Source organism: Brachyhypopomus gauderio, chromosome 16, assembly GCF_052324685.1.
Source record: "Brachyhypopomus gauderio isolate BG-103 chromosome 16, BGAUD_0.2, whole genome shotgun sequence".
Classification (NCBI taxonomy): Eukaryota; Metazoa; Chordata; class Actinopteri; order Gymnotiformes; family Hypopomidae; genus Brachyhypopomus; species Brachyhypopomus gauderio.
The window spans coordinates 21972482-21987481 of record NC_135226.1 but is presented as its reverse complement, the minus strand read 5'-3'; the positions used below and the strand labels follow the sequence as shown (position 1 = coordinate 21987481).

General features: G+C 49.9%; 1 protein-coding gene across 12 annotated transcripts in view; it reads right to left on the bottom strand.

Annotated features, from left to right (window-relative positions):
- phldb1b (pleckstrin homology-like domain, family B, member 1b) overlaps nt 1-15000 on the bottom strand; it is a 71034-nt gene that overhangs the window by 9839 nt on the left and 46195 nt on the right. For 8 of the 12 annotated variants that reach the window (XM_076977205.1, XM_076977206.1, XM_076977203.1 and 5 more), the window contains 5 exons: nt 6771-6899; nt 3156-3311; nt 2957-3067; nt 2005-2094; nt 198-293 (listed from right to left, as the gene is read on the bottom strand). In XM_076977205.1, the coding sequence (XP_076833320.1) occupies nt 198-293; nt 2005-2094; nt 2957-3067; nt 3156-3311; nt 6771-6899 (582 nt within the window). The remainder of the gene's footprint in view (nt 1-197; nt 294-2004; nt 2095-2956; nt 3068-3155; nt 3312-6770; nt 6900-15000) is intronic. The other 4 variants (XM_076977207.1, XM_076977210.1, XM_076977208.1 and 1 more) reach the window with 3 other exon arrangements.

Below are 15000 nucleotides of genomic sequence, written 5' to 3'. Positions count from 1 at the left end.
GAAAAACAACACATCAATAACACTTAATCTCAAAAGCATGCAATATCTCCCAAGATAATCTCCTGCTACTACTCTCATGTGACACATTTTAAGGGACACGATTCTATTTTACATTATTGACAACTTAAATAATAATGCAGCGCCACAGGTCCAGCAGGAACACAGAGGAGCTGTAAGGGGGGGGGTCTCCGTCGTACCTCCTGGGGGGTCGTTCCAGGGGAGGGGAGGGGAAGTGTGAAGCGGGGGAGCTGGGTATCACTCGTCCGGGAGACTTCTGACCTCCGAGAGAACGCCTGAGAGCCCGAGGCAGCCAGCACAGGACGGGAGTTCAGTCAGTCCTCCAAGCTCCAAAGCTCCATTCTCTCACATGTGCCCGCAGACGCTCACGTGAGTTCACGTGTGTTCACGTGTGTTAATGCGCCCTTACATGTGTATTCAGACGTTCACGTGAGCTCACGTGTGTTAATGTCCTCTTACATGTGTATTCAGACGCTCACATGAGCTCACGTGTGTTAATGTCCTCTTACATGTGTATTCAGACGCTCACATGAGCTCACGTGTGTTAATGTCCTCTTACATGTGTATTCAGACGCTCACGTGAGCTCACGTGTGTTAATGTCCTCTTACATGTGTATTCAGATGCTCACGTGAGCTCACGTGTGTTAATGTCCTCTTACATGTGTATTCAGACGCTCACGTGAGCTCACATGTGTTAATGTCCTCTTACATGTGTATTCAGATGCTCACGTAAGCCAATCCCTCTCTGAATGTGTCAGTGGACCAGTCCGAGTCTCTCATGCACAATAAAAACACTCTATAGGCAATGTACAGACGCACCTGTGTCCATGTCCTCATCTCATAACAACACAACAGTCGCCTGCTACGGTAACACATCTCATAACAACACAATACACCAGGCAACACCCTCATCTGTACAACAGACCCACACTACAAGCAGCCATCGCACTACAACACAGTTGTGTTTATATGGAAGAAGGGACAGATAAGCCATTCTGAGCCACAGCGTACAGTGAACATCCACATAACAGGGACAGTCAAGACGTTGGACCACAACACCAACGGTGCGGCTGGGTTCAGTGATCTGGAGCTTCCGGGGCCTCTGACACCGTTACCTCCCGAGGGCTGCTGGGATATAGCCAGCAGGAGGTGCTGTAAACATACGGGTCAGCGTGCCGGCACTGGGAGTTCTGGGAGGGGACGTCCTCAATCAGCTCCGTCACACTGAGGACCAGCACGTCCTGTTTAAGGTTTACATGCTGCTGCCTTCACACTAATCATTCACGTCCTGTTTCCTTGCTCGTGTGACATGGATATCACTTATAGGACAGGTAACGTTTATAGGACAGGTGGTGTTTATAGGACAGGTAACATTTACAGGACAGGTGGTGTTTACAGAACAGGTGGCGTTTACAGGACAGGTAATGTTTATAGAATAGGTAACATTTATAGGACAGGTGGTGTTTATAGGACAGGTAACGTTTATAGGACAGGTAACGTTTATAGGACAGGTGGTGTTTATAGGACAGGTAACGTTTATAGGACAGGTGGCGTTTACAGGACAGGTAACGTTTATAGGACAGGTAACGTTTATAGAATAGGTAATGTTTATAGGACAGGTAGCATTTATAGGACAGGACAGGTAATGTTTATAGGACAGTTAGTGTTAATAGGATGTTGTACAGGATGCACAGATACCAGCAATATTAACAATCTGTTGCAATTACAGTAGGAGTGAGATTGACTCAAGCATGATCCACAGTGTGAAAGACTGACAAGATCATTCCATTCACCAGGATGGCTAAGAGAATATACTAGAATACAGGGGAGCTAAAAGTGTTACTCAAAGTCACACCTGTTACACATCAGTGTTACTCAAAGTCACACCTGTTACACATCAGTGTTACTCAAAGTCACACCTGTTACACATCAGTGCTTGGTGCTTTCACAGATAAAACTGCCCTCCCATAACAAAGTACTTCATACCTCCTTCATGGTGTTGGAGTTTTTAGGGAAGTTCTTGCCACCAGTTAGGCTGACGTATCTCTTCTCCAGACTTGCTAGTCTTTCCTTTTCCTGGTGTATATGTAAGAACAGGAGAATACACCTATCAGTACAGCAGCACACCACTGTCTCACGCACCACACCACGGTCTCACGCACCACACCACGGTCTCACGCACCACACCGCATCTCACGCACCACACCACGGTCTCACGCACCACACCGCATCTCACACACCACACCGCGCACATCACTGTCTCACGAACCACACCACTGTCTCACGCACCACACCGCGTCTCACGCACCACACCGCGTCTCACGCACCACACCGCGTCTCATGCACCACACCACGTCTCACGCACCACACCACACACAACACTGTCTCATGCACCACACCGCGTCTCACGCACCACACCACTGTCTCACGCACCACACCACATCATGTCTCACGCACCACACCACACCACACACAACACTGTCTCACGCACCACACCACACACACCACTGTCTCACGCACCACACCACTGTCTCATGCACCACACCGCGTCTCATGCACCACACCACTGTCTCACGCACCACACCACATCATGTCTCATGCACCACACCACACACAACACTGTCTCACGCACCACACCACGTCTCACGCATCACACCACATCGTGTCTCACGCACCACACCACACACAACACTGTCTCACGCACCACACCACACCGTGTCTCACGCACCACACCACATCATGTCTCACGCACCACACCACACACAACACTGTCTCACGCACCACACCACTGTCTCACACACCACACTACACCACACACACCGCGTCTCACACACCACGGAGTCTGCTGCTGACACTAAGGGGCTGGCTGGGTTACTGAGCTCAGCCCGTCAACACACGTCACAGCGTGCACGAGCACGTGGAGGACATGTTGATGCACCTTCTGGAGCAGCTGCAGGGTGGAAGTTCTGTCTCTGGCCAGCCTGTCGACCTCTAGCGCCGCCTGCTGGCCCAGCTGGCTGGCCTGCGTCTCCAGGGCAACCACCTTCTCCTGCAGGGGACACACATCACAGTGGCTTCATCAGCTCTCGTGTGGCTGTGGCGTCCGGGGCGGGCGGGTGGGTTCTGGCGCCCCCTACCTTCCTGCGGCCCACACTGCAGTGCAGACGTTCACGCTCCTGCAGGATCTGCTGGGTGAGAGTCTCACGTTCCTCCTCCAGACTGCTCTCCTTCTCCAGCTGCTGGAACTCCAGGTCCTCAAACTGCTTCGTCTCCGCCTCCAGAGTGTCTGCTTCCTGCAGCGCACACGCACACACACACACACACACACACACACACGGGTCAGACTGCAGCGTGGCGACGGTACAGGCAGTTCCAGCCATGCTCCTGAGCAGCCAGACACGTGGGCAGGACACGTGGGCAGAGACACGCAGGCGGGACACCCAGCGCAGCATACGTGGGGCGGGACACGTGGAGGTACACATATGCAGGACATCTGGGCAAGACACCAAGTGCGGGACAACTAGGCAGAACATGTAGGGCTGAGCACGCAAGGCAGGACACGCAGGCCCCGGAATATGGGGCGGGACACGTGGGGCGGGACACGCAGGCCCCGGAATATGGGGCGGGACACGTGGGGCGGGACACGCAGGCCCCGGAATATGGGGCGGGACACGTGGGGCGGGACACGCAGGCCCCGGAATATGGGGCGGGACACGTGGGGCGGGACACGTGGGGCGGAACACGCAGGCCCCGGAATATGGGGCGGGATACGTGGGGCGGGACACGTGGGGCGGGACACGTGGGGCGAGACACGGGACACGCTGGGCGGGACACGCTGGGCGGGACACGTTGGGCGGGACACCTGGGGCGGGACACGCTGGGCGGGACACGTTGGGCGGGACACCTGGGGCGGGACACGTGGGGCGGGACACGCTGGGCGGGACACGCTGGGCGGGACACGTTGGGCGGGACACCTGGGGCGGGACTGCAGCCTTGAAGAACAACAGCTGCATACAAAGCACTAGACTGCTGGGCTTGAGACAGAAAAATGTACTTTGGCTTAACGGTGTAGTATATACTATATACTGTATGACGCTTGAGTGTATAGTACATACTCTATAATGTATGAGGCTTAAAACTCTAGTATATACTCTATAATGTATGAGGCTTTACACTTATAGTATATAGCATACAATATATAGAAGACCTTAATATATACTACTTATATAAATCAGCACATGCAAGTCAGAAAATGCCTTTTCCTGAATATATTCCTCAGAGCTCTATGTAGTCCTAAAATGAACCTGAATGCATTAAGTCATAAAAAATTTAAATATTGATGTATCTCTTAATCAGGTTATTCACAATCCTCTAATTCATGATGTTTATTTTGTTGCATTCAGCACACGTCTGCAGTGTACTGAGAAGCTTTTTCAGCAGACCTCATGGACACTGGCCAGCGCTGGGTGACCTCTCAGAGTCCCAGAGACCTGGCGTCAGGTCAGCACCAAGCAGAGAAGCATCTGCGAGACTCAGTGCGCCAAAGCCAGCCAGACCCACCCCAGACCTGCCCCAGACCCGCCCCAGACCCGCTTCAGACCTGCTTCAGACCTGCTTCAGACCCGCTCCAGACCCGCCCCAGACCCCATCCAGACCCGCCCCAGACCCCCTCCAGACTCGCCCCAGACCCGCCCCAGACCCCCTCCAGACCCGCCCCAGAACCGCCCCAGAACCCCTCCAGACCCGTCCCAGACCCGCCCCAGACCCAGGCCCCGCCCCTAAGGCAGCACAGACCACAGCCAACGTGACGTGATGTTCCAAAATGTCAGTCCTGCTGTCTAATAAAATACTGAACGACATCTCACCAGTAAAAACAAACAAATTTCCCTCAGAATCCCAAAGTCCAGGACAGAAGAGGACACGCCTCCTCAGCACGCTGTACATTAATACATTAGTAGAATGTTAGGGGTTAAAGGTGGTAGGGGTCACTCATGGAAACACACACGAGCCCCCCAGCAAAAGCAGAATCAACACGCCATGCGCAGGTGGAGAGAACGGGCTTGTGCAGAGGTCACGCAAACCACAGGGGGGGCTGCCGTCACCCTGAAGACGAGGTCTCACGGCCCAGAAGCTTCTGGGCTCTCAACCACGGCAGACGAGGAGGGGGGGGGATTATTCCAGTCATTAAAGGAATAGTTCAACCAGAAAACAGCCAAACCACCACACCCTTACACTCAGTAGTGGTTAGGGAATACAATACTTCAACTCCAGCTCCACATACGCTGTTCTGATTGCCCTTTTCAGAACAGAGTGGTGGTTATCGGGTTTCTGCCATTATTAGTAGCAGTTCTAGCCTTTCGGGCATGCTATTCCTTTAAAGGTGGGATAGGGTGATACTCCTTTAAAGAGAAGCTAACATGGCTGTGTCTCTCCATGTCAGCGTATGGGAGCAGTTTCCAGTAGAGCTCGGCTTATTTTGGCACTAGCATCGTAAATACCAACAACTCACAACTACAGAGTATGGACAGAGTACGTGTGGGCGTTCAGAAAGGTGTGGGGACAGTGTTGGTGTTCAGAGAGGTGTGGGGACAGTGTGGGTGTTCAGAAAGGTGTGGGGACAGTGTGGGTGTTCAGATAGATGTGGGGACAGTGTGGGTGTTCAGAGAGGTGTGGGGACAGTGTGGGTGTTCAGAAAGGTGTGGGGACAGTGTGGGTGTTCAGATAGATGTGGGGACAGTGTGGGTGTTCAGATAGATGTGGGGACAGTGTGGGTGTTCAGAGAGGTGTGGGGACAGTGTGGGTGTTCAGAGAGGTGTGGGGACAGTGTTGGCGTTCAGATAGATGTGGGGACAGTGTGGGTGTTCAGATAGATGTGGGGACAGTGTGGGTGTTCAGAAAGGTGTGGGGACAGTGTGGGCGTTCAGAAAGGTGTGGGGACAGTGTGGGTGTTCAGATAGGTGTGGGGACAGTGTGGGTGTTCAGAGAGGTGTGGGGACAGTGTGGGTGTTCAGATAGATGTGGGGACAGTGTGGGTGTTCAGAAAGGTGTGGGGACAGTGTGGGTGTTCAGATAGGTGTGGGGACAGTGTGGGTGTTCAGATAGATGTGGGGACAGTGTGGGTGTTCAGAGAGGTGTGGGGACAGTGTTGGCGTTCAGAGAGGTGTGGGGACAGTGTGGGTGTTCAGATAGGTGTGGGGACAGTGTGGGTGTTCAGATAGGTGTGGGGACACAGATAGATGTGGGGACAGTGTGGGTGTTCAGAAAGGTGTGGGGACAGTGTGGGTGTTCAGATAGATGTGGGGACAGTGTGGGTGTTCAGATAGGTGTGGGGACACAGATAGATGTGGGGACAGTGTGGGTGTTCAGAAAGGTGTGGGGACAGTGTGGGCGTTCAGAAAGGTGTGGGGACAGTGTGGGTGTTCAGAGAGGTGTGGGGACAGTGTGGGGACACAGAGAGGTGTGGGGACAGTGTGGGTGTTCAGAGAGGTGTGGGGACAGTGTGGGTGTTCAGAGAGGTGTGGGGACAGTGTGGGTGTTCAGAGAGGTGTGGGGACAGTGTGGGTGTTCAGATAGGTGTGGGGACAGTGTGGGTGTTCAGATAGATGTGGGGACAGTGTGGGTGTTCAGAGAGGTGTGGGGACACAGATAGATGTGGGGACAGTGTGGTGACTCAAGAAGACAGCTGGAGTCAGTGAGGCGGTGCTGGGCAGCTGCAGACCCGACGGTCCCGTGTCTGCGCAGGCGAGACTGACCCGTTTGAGTTGCTCCTGCAACTGCTCTCTTAAAGACTCAGGGCAGTTATGGAGCTGACTCTTCAAATCAGTGTAGCCTTCCCGAAGACTCTCCAGGGCGTCCCGCTGGGCGTCAACATGAGCCCTCTCCTAGGAAGAGAATAAACACCATCCAGGAGAAGAGAGAGAGGGAGACAGAGAGGGAGAGAGAGAGAGAGAGAGAGAGAGAGAGAGAGAGAGAACACTGCTCAAATCCATGCCATGCACCAGAGTCCAAGGTTATAAAGTCACAGCGGACTGGGCTGGAGAGAGCCGCGACCAAACTTGCTCTCGTTATGAAGAACATGATCTAATTCAAGCTCAGTGGACTGTACCATAAAACTATACAGATATATGGATCACAGTCCCCATGTCAGGAGATTACACAGGGCCAAGATGGAGTCCTTCAACAGGGTGGACCAGGCCTACGTTCTCAGGCGTTTCTTAGACGTGGACTGAAGTGATGTTGTGCTGGTGCAGCGTGTGGGTGTAGTTACACCACCTGAGACACATTTGTGAGGCTGGTTTCCTGTGGTGTGGTGTTCATGGCTCCAGTACATGCTGTTTTACAGCCAACAGTTCCTTTCTTTCATCTTAGAAAGAAGCATTCAGAACAGCAGTTCAATTACTAGCCAGGAATCCTGAAGTTAGTTCTTGAGAATGTTCTAGATCTATGCTGACATGCCTGCTGGGCCTCTACAACACATTCATGCATTATTGTTTTCCAGATATATGAACCATTTCACACCACCTTAGGACTCATTTTGTTTCTGACTCGGAGCTGAATGACAATATAATATCCAACTGGGAAGAAAGAACAGTAGGAAAATTTGTATTCTCACAAGTAATGATTTTGTAATGATACAGTAAAATGACAGAAGATTCACCTCAGATTGAGAAAAGCGTCAAGACACAGTCAAGATCAATCTAGCGTTACTGACACACCAATTTACACACATGTGAAAGCACTTATACTCTGAAGAATGTCATTTTCACGCCACCTGCAGGTACTGCCTGCTGTGTTTTATGTGCTGTTCTAATGCTGTTAACGAAACAGCTCAGAAACTCCACATTCTCCTGAAACCTGTCTACACCAGATCAGACCGCAAGGACACAGGAAATCACCGCTGTTAAATCAGACATAACACAAAGCTCTTCAGTTTGAGAAGTGTCTGATAGAGCAGACAGATAGATCCTCTAAAATATCCCCCATTCCCACAGCAACCCAGAGCCGTTAAAATAACAGGAAAGAAGAACCCCAATATCAGCGACCCACACCCACACACCGAGGGTCCCAGACCCGATGCACAGAGCCACACAAAACATCTGAAATGTCTTGTGACGATTGTTCTCCCATTAAAGCCAATGTGCTAACAGCCACGCCTGATTTCATGCTAAGAGACGGGAAGAGAGAGAAAGAGCGTGGAGGGACACACAGAGTGACAGACAGAGAGAAATAGAGATAGAGAGAGAGAGAAAGAGAAAGAGAGAGAGAACGGGAGGTACCGTGCCGATTACGGGTTAATAGAAGCTGGTTAGTGAAGCCAAACTGTGCCCAGAGAACCTGATGAGAAGGCTGATCACAGGAGAACCTTCTCCTCCTCTGAAGACCTTCTACCAGCAGGAACCTTCTGCCAACCCTAACGACTGTGACAAACTCCTAAGAGTGACAGAAGGTCCTCAGACACTGATGGAAGGAACCGTGTGGGATATCCACACTGTCAGCTGGGCTGGTATGGGCTGTGTGTCTGGGTGCGTTTAGTTTGTTTCTCCTGGGAACGCCACACTGACGTGACATCCAGGGAACTGCAGGCGTTCATGGAATATCATAGACCAGGTATCCCCAAACCGCGGACCTCGGTCCGAATCCGGACCGAGTGATGGTTCTGTCCGGACCCATGCCCAACATGATGAATTCACAAAATTAGATCATTTTCATGGAGCATTTTTTCCGGCGAAGGACAGGTGCAGAGTCAAGCAGAAACCTCTACTGCAGTTATTACGGTAATAGCGTCACTCAGTTGAGTCGATCAAATCTTTTGTTTGCCCTGCGCAACCAGTGCCGCTATCTCACCCGGGCAAAGCCGAGCAGAGCGGAGGAGGTTATGGCTTGTTCCAAAATAAGAAAAGTTGATGCTGAAAACCACTGTTTTAAAGATGAGTGGACAGATAAGTGTATGTTCATTCTTCCTGCAGGCAGGTCGAAACCTGCTTGTCTTATATGCTCAGAAACGGTTGCATTAATTAAAAGTGGCAACGAGAAACGGCACTACGAAACGAAGCACAGCTCTTTTGAGCAAAGTTATCCGCTGAAGTCCGAGCAGAGATCACGCAAATTAACCGACCTGCAAGCCCAGTATGACAGATCCCGACTCATCACACATACTTTTACAGCCCAGCAACGTGCAAACAAATGTTCACTGAAGGTATTGTGGATTTTGGGGCAACATTAAAAAAACATTTAATAACGGGACAGTCGTGAAGGAGTGCTTAAATGCTGTTGCTGAGACATTATTTGATGGAAAACAAAAATACGATATATGTGAAAAATAAAACAAATCCCTATATCAGCTTCAACAGCAACCAGAAAATCAGAAATATTAGCAGGTGATGTACTGACACAGCTTGCAGCTATTCAGAGTGCACAATGCATATCTGGCCATCGATGAGTCTACAGATGTTACTGATAATGCCCAGCTTTTAGTGTGTGTGAGACTTTATCACAAAGATAGGAAGGAACTCTGTGAGGATCTGCTGGGTCTAACACCACTGGAAACACATTCAAGAGGAGATGATATATATGCAGCAATAAAAGAGATGCTGAGAATAAGACACATAGATCTGAAGCAGGTTGTCTCTGTTAACTTTTTACTTGAACTGTAAGCCTTCAATTCTCTAGGCTTGGACTTCTTCATTTTAAGAGAAAAAAAGAGGCTCTGTTTGCACTTTTAAAATGTATTTGATTTTGAGGTTTCTGTTTTCTGAAATAAAGGTTTTAAAATTATTTGCCTGGGACTATTTTAAATATTGTAAAATAGCTAGTTGTCCCAAGTGCCATTTGTTAACAGTAAAAATGTAAAAAATACGGGTGAACAAGACAAAGTTGGACTTTTGTTCGGACCTTTTACTAGGAGGAAATTTTAGCTCTGGACCTCAGTGAGTTTTAATTGAGTACCCCTGTCATAGACCATAGTGGGCGGCTCAGTTCAGAGTAGCTGAAGACCATTCACTTGGAAAGACACACACACATGCGCACACACACACGCACGCACACACGCACGCACACACGCACGCACGCTCACAAAATAATATTGTGTAAGGAACTATACTATTCTATCATTTATCAGTGTATTTATGCTGATAAGTTGTATACAGATAAAGTGTGTTTAAACGTGTTTATAAAGGCGTTTCTATGATAATGTGTTTATAAAGGTGTTTCTATGATAGTGTGTTTATAAAGGTGTTTCTATGATAATGTGTTTATAAAGGTGTTTCTATGATAGTGTGTAGGAGCTCCGTGGTTGTTTGTGATGTGCATCAGGTGTGTTGTAATGGAGGTGCAGGTGTGTGTGTGTTGTAATGGAGGTGCAGGTGTGTGTGTGTTGTAATGGAGGTGCAGGTGTGTGTGTGTGTTGTAATATAGGTGCAGGTCCTGTGTGTGTTGTAATGGAGGTGCAGGTGTGTGTGTGTGTGTGTGTGTGTGTGTGTGTGTGTGTGTGTGTGTGTGTGTGTTGTAATGCAGGTGCAGGTGTGTGTGTGTGTGTGTGTGTGTGTGTGTGTGTGTGTGTGTGTGTGTGTGTGTGTGTGTGTGTGTGTGTGTTGTAATGGAGGTGCAGGTGTGTGTGTGTGTTGTAATGGAGGTGCAGGTGTGTGTTGTGTGTGTTGTAATGCAGGTGCAGGTGTGTGTGTGTGTTGTAATAGAGGTGCAGGTCCTGTGTGTGTTGTAATGGAGGTGCAGGTGTGTGTGTGTGTGTGTGTGTGTGTGTGTGTGTTGTAATGGAGGTGCAGGTGTGTGTGTGTGTGTGTGTTGTAATGCAGGTGCAGGTGTGTGTGTGTGTGTTGTAATGGAGGTGTAGGTGTGTGTGTGTGTGTGTTGTAATGGAGGTGCAGGTGTGTGTGTGTGTGTTGTAATGGAGGTGCAGGTGTGTGTGTGTGTTGTAATAGAGGTGCAGGTCCTGTGTGTGTTGTAATGGAGGTGCAGGTGTGTGTGTGTGTGTGTGTGTGTGTGTGTTGTAACGCAGGTGCAGGTGTGTGTGTGTGTGTGTGTGTGTGTGTGTGTGTGTGTGTGTTGTAATGGAGGTGCAGGTGTGTGTGTGTGTTGTAATGGAGGTGCAGGTGTGTGTTGTGTGTGTTGTAATAGAGGTGCAGGTCCTGTGTGTGTTGTAATGGAGGTGCAGGTGTGTGTGTGTGTGTGTGTGTGTGTGTTGTAATGGAGGTGCAGGTGTGCGTGTGTTTTGTAATAGAGGTGCAGGTCCTGTGTGTGTTGTAATGGAGGTGCAGGTGTGTGTGTGTGTGTGTGTGTGTGTGTGTGTGTGTGTGTGTGTGTGTGTGTGTGTGTGTGTGTGTGTGTGTGTTGTAATGCAGGTGCAGGTGTGTGTGTGTGTTGTAATGGAGGTGCAGGTGTGTGTGTGTGTGTGTTGTAATAGAGGTGCAGGTCCTGTGTGTGTTGTAATGGAGGTGCATGTGTGTGTGTGTGTGTGTGTTGTAATGGAGGTGTAGGTGTGTGTGTGTGTGTTGTAATGGAGGTGCAGGTGTGTGTGTGTGTGTGTTGTAATGGAGGTGCAGGTGTGTGTGTGTGTGTGTTGTAATGGAGGTGCAGGTGTGCGTGTGTGTTGTAATAGAGGTGCAGGTCCTGTGTGTGTTGTAATGGAGGTGCAGGTGTGTGTGTGTGTGTGTGTGTGTGTGTGTGTGTGTGTGTGTGTGTGTGTGTGTGTGTGTTGTAATGGAGGTGCAGGTGTGTGTGTGTGTGTTGTAATGCAGGTGCAGGTGTGTGTGTGTGTTGTAATGGAGGTGTAGGTGTGTGTGTGTGTTGTAATGGAGGTGCAGGTGTGTGTGTGTGTGTGTTGTAATGGAGGTGCAGGTGTGTGTGTGTGTGTGTTGTAATGGAGGTGCAGGTGTGTGTGTGTGTTGTAATAGAGGTGCAGGTCCTGTGTGTGTTGTAATGGAGGTGCAGGTGTGTGTGTGTGTGTGTGTGTGTGTGTGTGTGTGTGTGTGTGTGTGTGTGTGTGTTGTAATGGAGGTGCAGGTGTGTGTTGTGTGTGTTGTAATGCAGGTGCAGGTGTGTGTGTGTTGTAATGGAGGTGCAGGTGTGTGTGTGTGTTGTAATGGAGGTGCAGGTGTGTGTGTGTGTTGTAATAGAGGTGCAGGTCCTGTGTGTGTTGTAATGGAGGTGCATGTGTGTGTGTGTGTGTTGTAATGGAGGTGTAGGTGTGTGTGTGTGTTGTAATGGAGGTGCAGGTGTGTGTGTGTGTGTGTGTTGTAATGGAGGTGCAGGAGTGTGTGTGTGTTGTAATAGAGGTGCAGGTCCTCTGTGTGTGTTGTAATTCAGGTGCAGGTGTGTGTGTGTTGTAATGGAGGTGCAGGAGTGTGTGTGTGTTGTAATAGAGGTGCAGGTCCTGTGTGTGTGTTGTAATTCAGGTGCAGGTGTGTGTGTGTTGTAATGGAGGTGCAGGAGTGTGTGTGTGTTGTAATAGAGGTGCAGGTGTGTGTGTGTGTTGTAATGGAGGTGCAGGAGTGTGTGTGTGTTGTAATAGAGGTGCAGGTCCTGTGTGTGTGTTGTAATTCAGGTGCAGGTGTGTGTGTGTTGTAATGGAGGTGCAGGAGTGTGTGTGTGTTGTAATGGAGGTGCAGGTGTGTGTGTGTGTGTGTTGTAATGGAGGTGCAGGAGTGTGTGTGTGTTGTAATAGAGGTGCAGGTCCTGTGTGTGTGTTGTAATTCAGGTGCAGGTGTGTGTGTGTTGTAATGGAGGTGCAGGTGTGTGTGTGTGTTGTAATGGAGGTGCAGGAGTGTGTGTGTGTTGTAATAGAGGTGCAGGTCCTGTGTGTGTTGTAATGGAGGTGCAGGAGTGTGTGTGTGTTGTAATAGAGGTGCAGGTCCTGTGTGTGTGTTGTAGTTCAGGTGCAGGTGTGTGTGTGTTGTAATGGAGGTGCAGGTGTGTGTGTGTGTGTTGTAATGGAGGTGCAGGTCCTGTGTGTGTGTTGTAGTTCAGGTGCAGGTGTGTGTGTGTTGTAATGGAGGTGCAGGTGTGTGTGTGTGTTGTAATGGAGGTGCAGGTGTGTGTGTGTGTTGTAATAGAGGTGCAGGTCCTGTGTGTGTTGTAATGGAGGTGCAGGTGTGTGTGTGTGTGTGTTGTAACGCAGGTGCAGGTGTGTGTGTGTGTGTGTGTGTGTGTGTGTGTTGTAATGGAGGTGCAGGTGTGTGTGTGTGTGTTGTAATGGAGGTGCAGGTGTGTGTTGTGTGTGTTGTAATGCAGGTGCAGGTGTGTGTGTGTGTTGTAATGGAGGTGCAGGTGTGTGTGTGTGTGTGTTGTAATAGAGGTGCAGGTCCTGTGTGTGTTGTAATGGAGGTGCAGGTGTGTGTGTGTGTGTTGTAATGGAGGTGCAGGTGTGCGTGTGTGTTGTAATAGAGGTGCAGGTCCTGTGTGTGTTGTAATGGAGGTGCAGGTGTGTGTGTGTGTGTGTGTGTGTGTGTGTGTGTGTGTGTGTGTGTGTGTGTGTGTGTGTGTTGTAATGCAGGTGCAGGTGTGTGTGTGTTGTAATGGAGGTGCAGGTGTGTGTGTGTGTGTGTGTTGTAATAGAGGTGCAGGTCCTGTGTGTGTTGTAATGGAGGTGCATGTGTGTGTGTGTGTGTGTGTGTTGTAATGGAGGTGTAGGTGTGTGTGTGTGTGTTGTAATGGAGGTGCAGGTGTGTGTGTGTGTGTGTGTGTGTTGTAATGGAGGTGCAGGTGTGTGTGTGTGTGTGTTGTAATGGAGGTGCAGGTGTGCGTGTGTGTTGTAATAGAGGTGCAGGTCCTGTGTGTGTTGTAATGGAGGTGCAGGTGTGTGTGTGTGTGTGTGTGTGTGTGTGTGTGTGTGTGTGTGTGTGTGTGTGTGTGTGTGTGTGTGTGTGTGTTGTAATGGAGGTGCAGGTGTGTGTGTGTGTGTTGTAATGCAGGTGCAGGTGTGTGTGTGTGTTGTAATGGAGGTGTAGGTGTGTGTGTGTGTTGTAATGGAGGTGCAGGTGTGTGTGTGTGTGTGTTGTAATGGAGGTGCAGGTGTGTGTGTGTGTGTGTTGTAATGGAGGTGCAGGTGTGTGTGTGTTGTAATAGAGGTGCAGGTCCTGTGTGTGTTGTAATGGAGGTGCAGTGTGTGTGTGTGTGTGTGTGTGTGTGTGTGTGTGTGTGTGTGTGTTGTAATGGAGGTGCAGGTGTGTGTTGTGTGTGTTGTAATGCAGGTGCAGGTGTGTGTGTGTGTTGTAATGGAGGTGCAGGTGTGTGTGTGTGTTGTAATAGAGGTGCAGGTCCTGTGTGTGTTGTAATGGAGGTGCATGTGTGTGTGTGTGTGTGTGTGTTGTAATGGAGGTGTAGGTGTGTGTGTGTGTTGTAATGGAGGTGCAGGTGTGTGTGTGTGTGTTGTAATGGAGGTGCAGGTGTGTGTGTGTGTGTGTGTGTTGTAATGGAGGTGCAGGAGTGTGTGTGTGTTGTAATAGAGGTGCAGGTCCTCTGTGTGTGTTGTAATTCAGGTGCAGGTGTGTGTGTGTTGTAATGGAGGTGCAGGAGTGTGTGTGTGTTGTAATAGAGGTGCAGGTCCTGTGTGTGTGTTGTAATTCAGGTGCAGGTGTGTGTGTGTTGTAATGGAGGTGCAGGAGTGTGTGTGTGTTGTAATAGAGGTGCAGGTGTGTGTGTGTGTTGTAATGGAGGTGCAGGAGTGTGTGTGTGTTGTAATAGAGGTGCAGGTCCTGTGTGTGTGTTGTAATTCAGGTGCAGGTGTGTGTGTGTTGTAATGGAGGTGCAGGAGTGTGTGTGTGTTGTAATGGAGGTGCAGGTGTGTGTGTGTGTGTGTGTTGTAATGGAGGTGCAGGAGTGTGTGTGTGTTGTAATAGAGGTGCAGGTCCTGTGTGTGTGTTGTAATTCAGGTGCAGGTCCTGTGTGTGTGTTGTAATTCAGGTGCAGGTGTGTGTGTGTGTTGTAATGGAGGTGCAGGAGTGTGTGTGTGTTGTAATAGAGGTGCAGGTC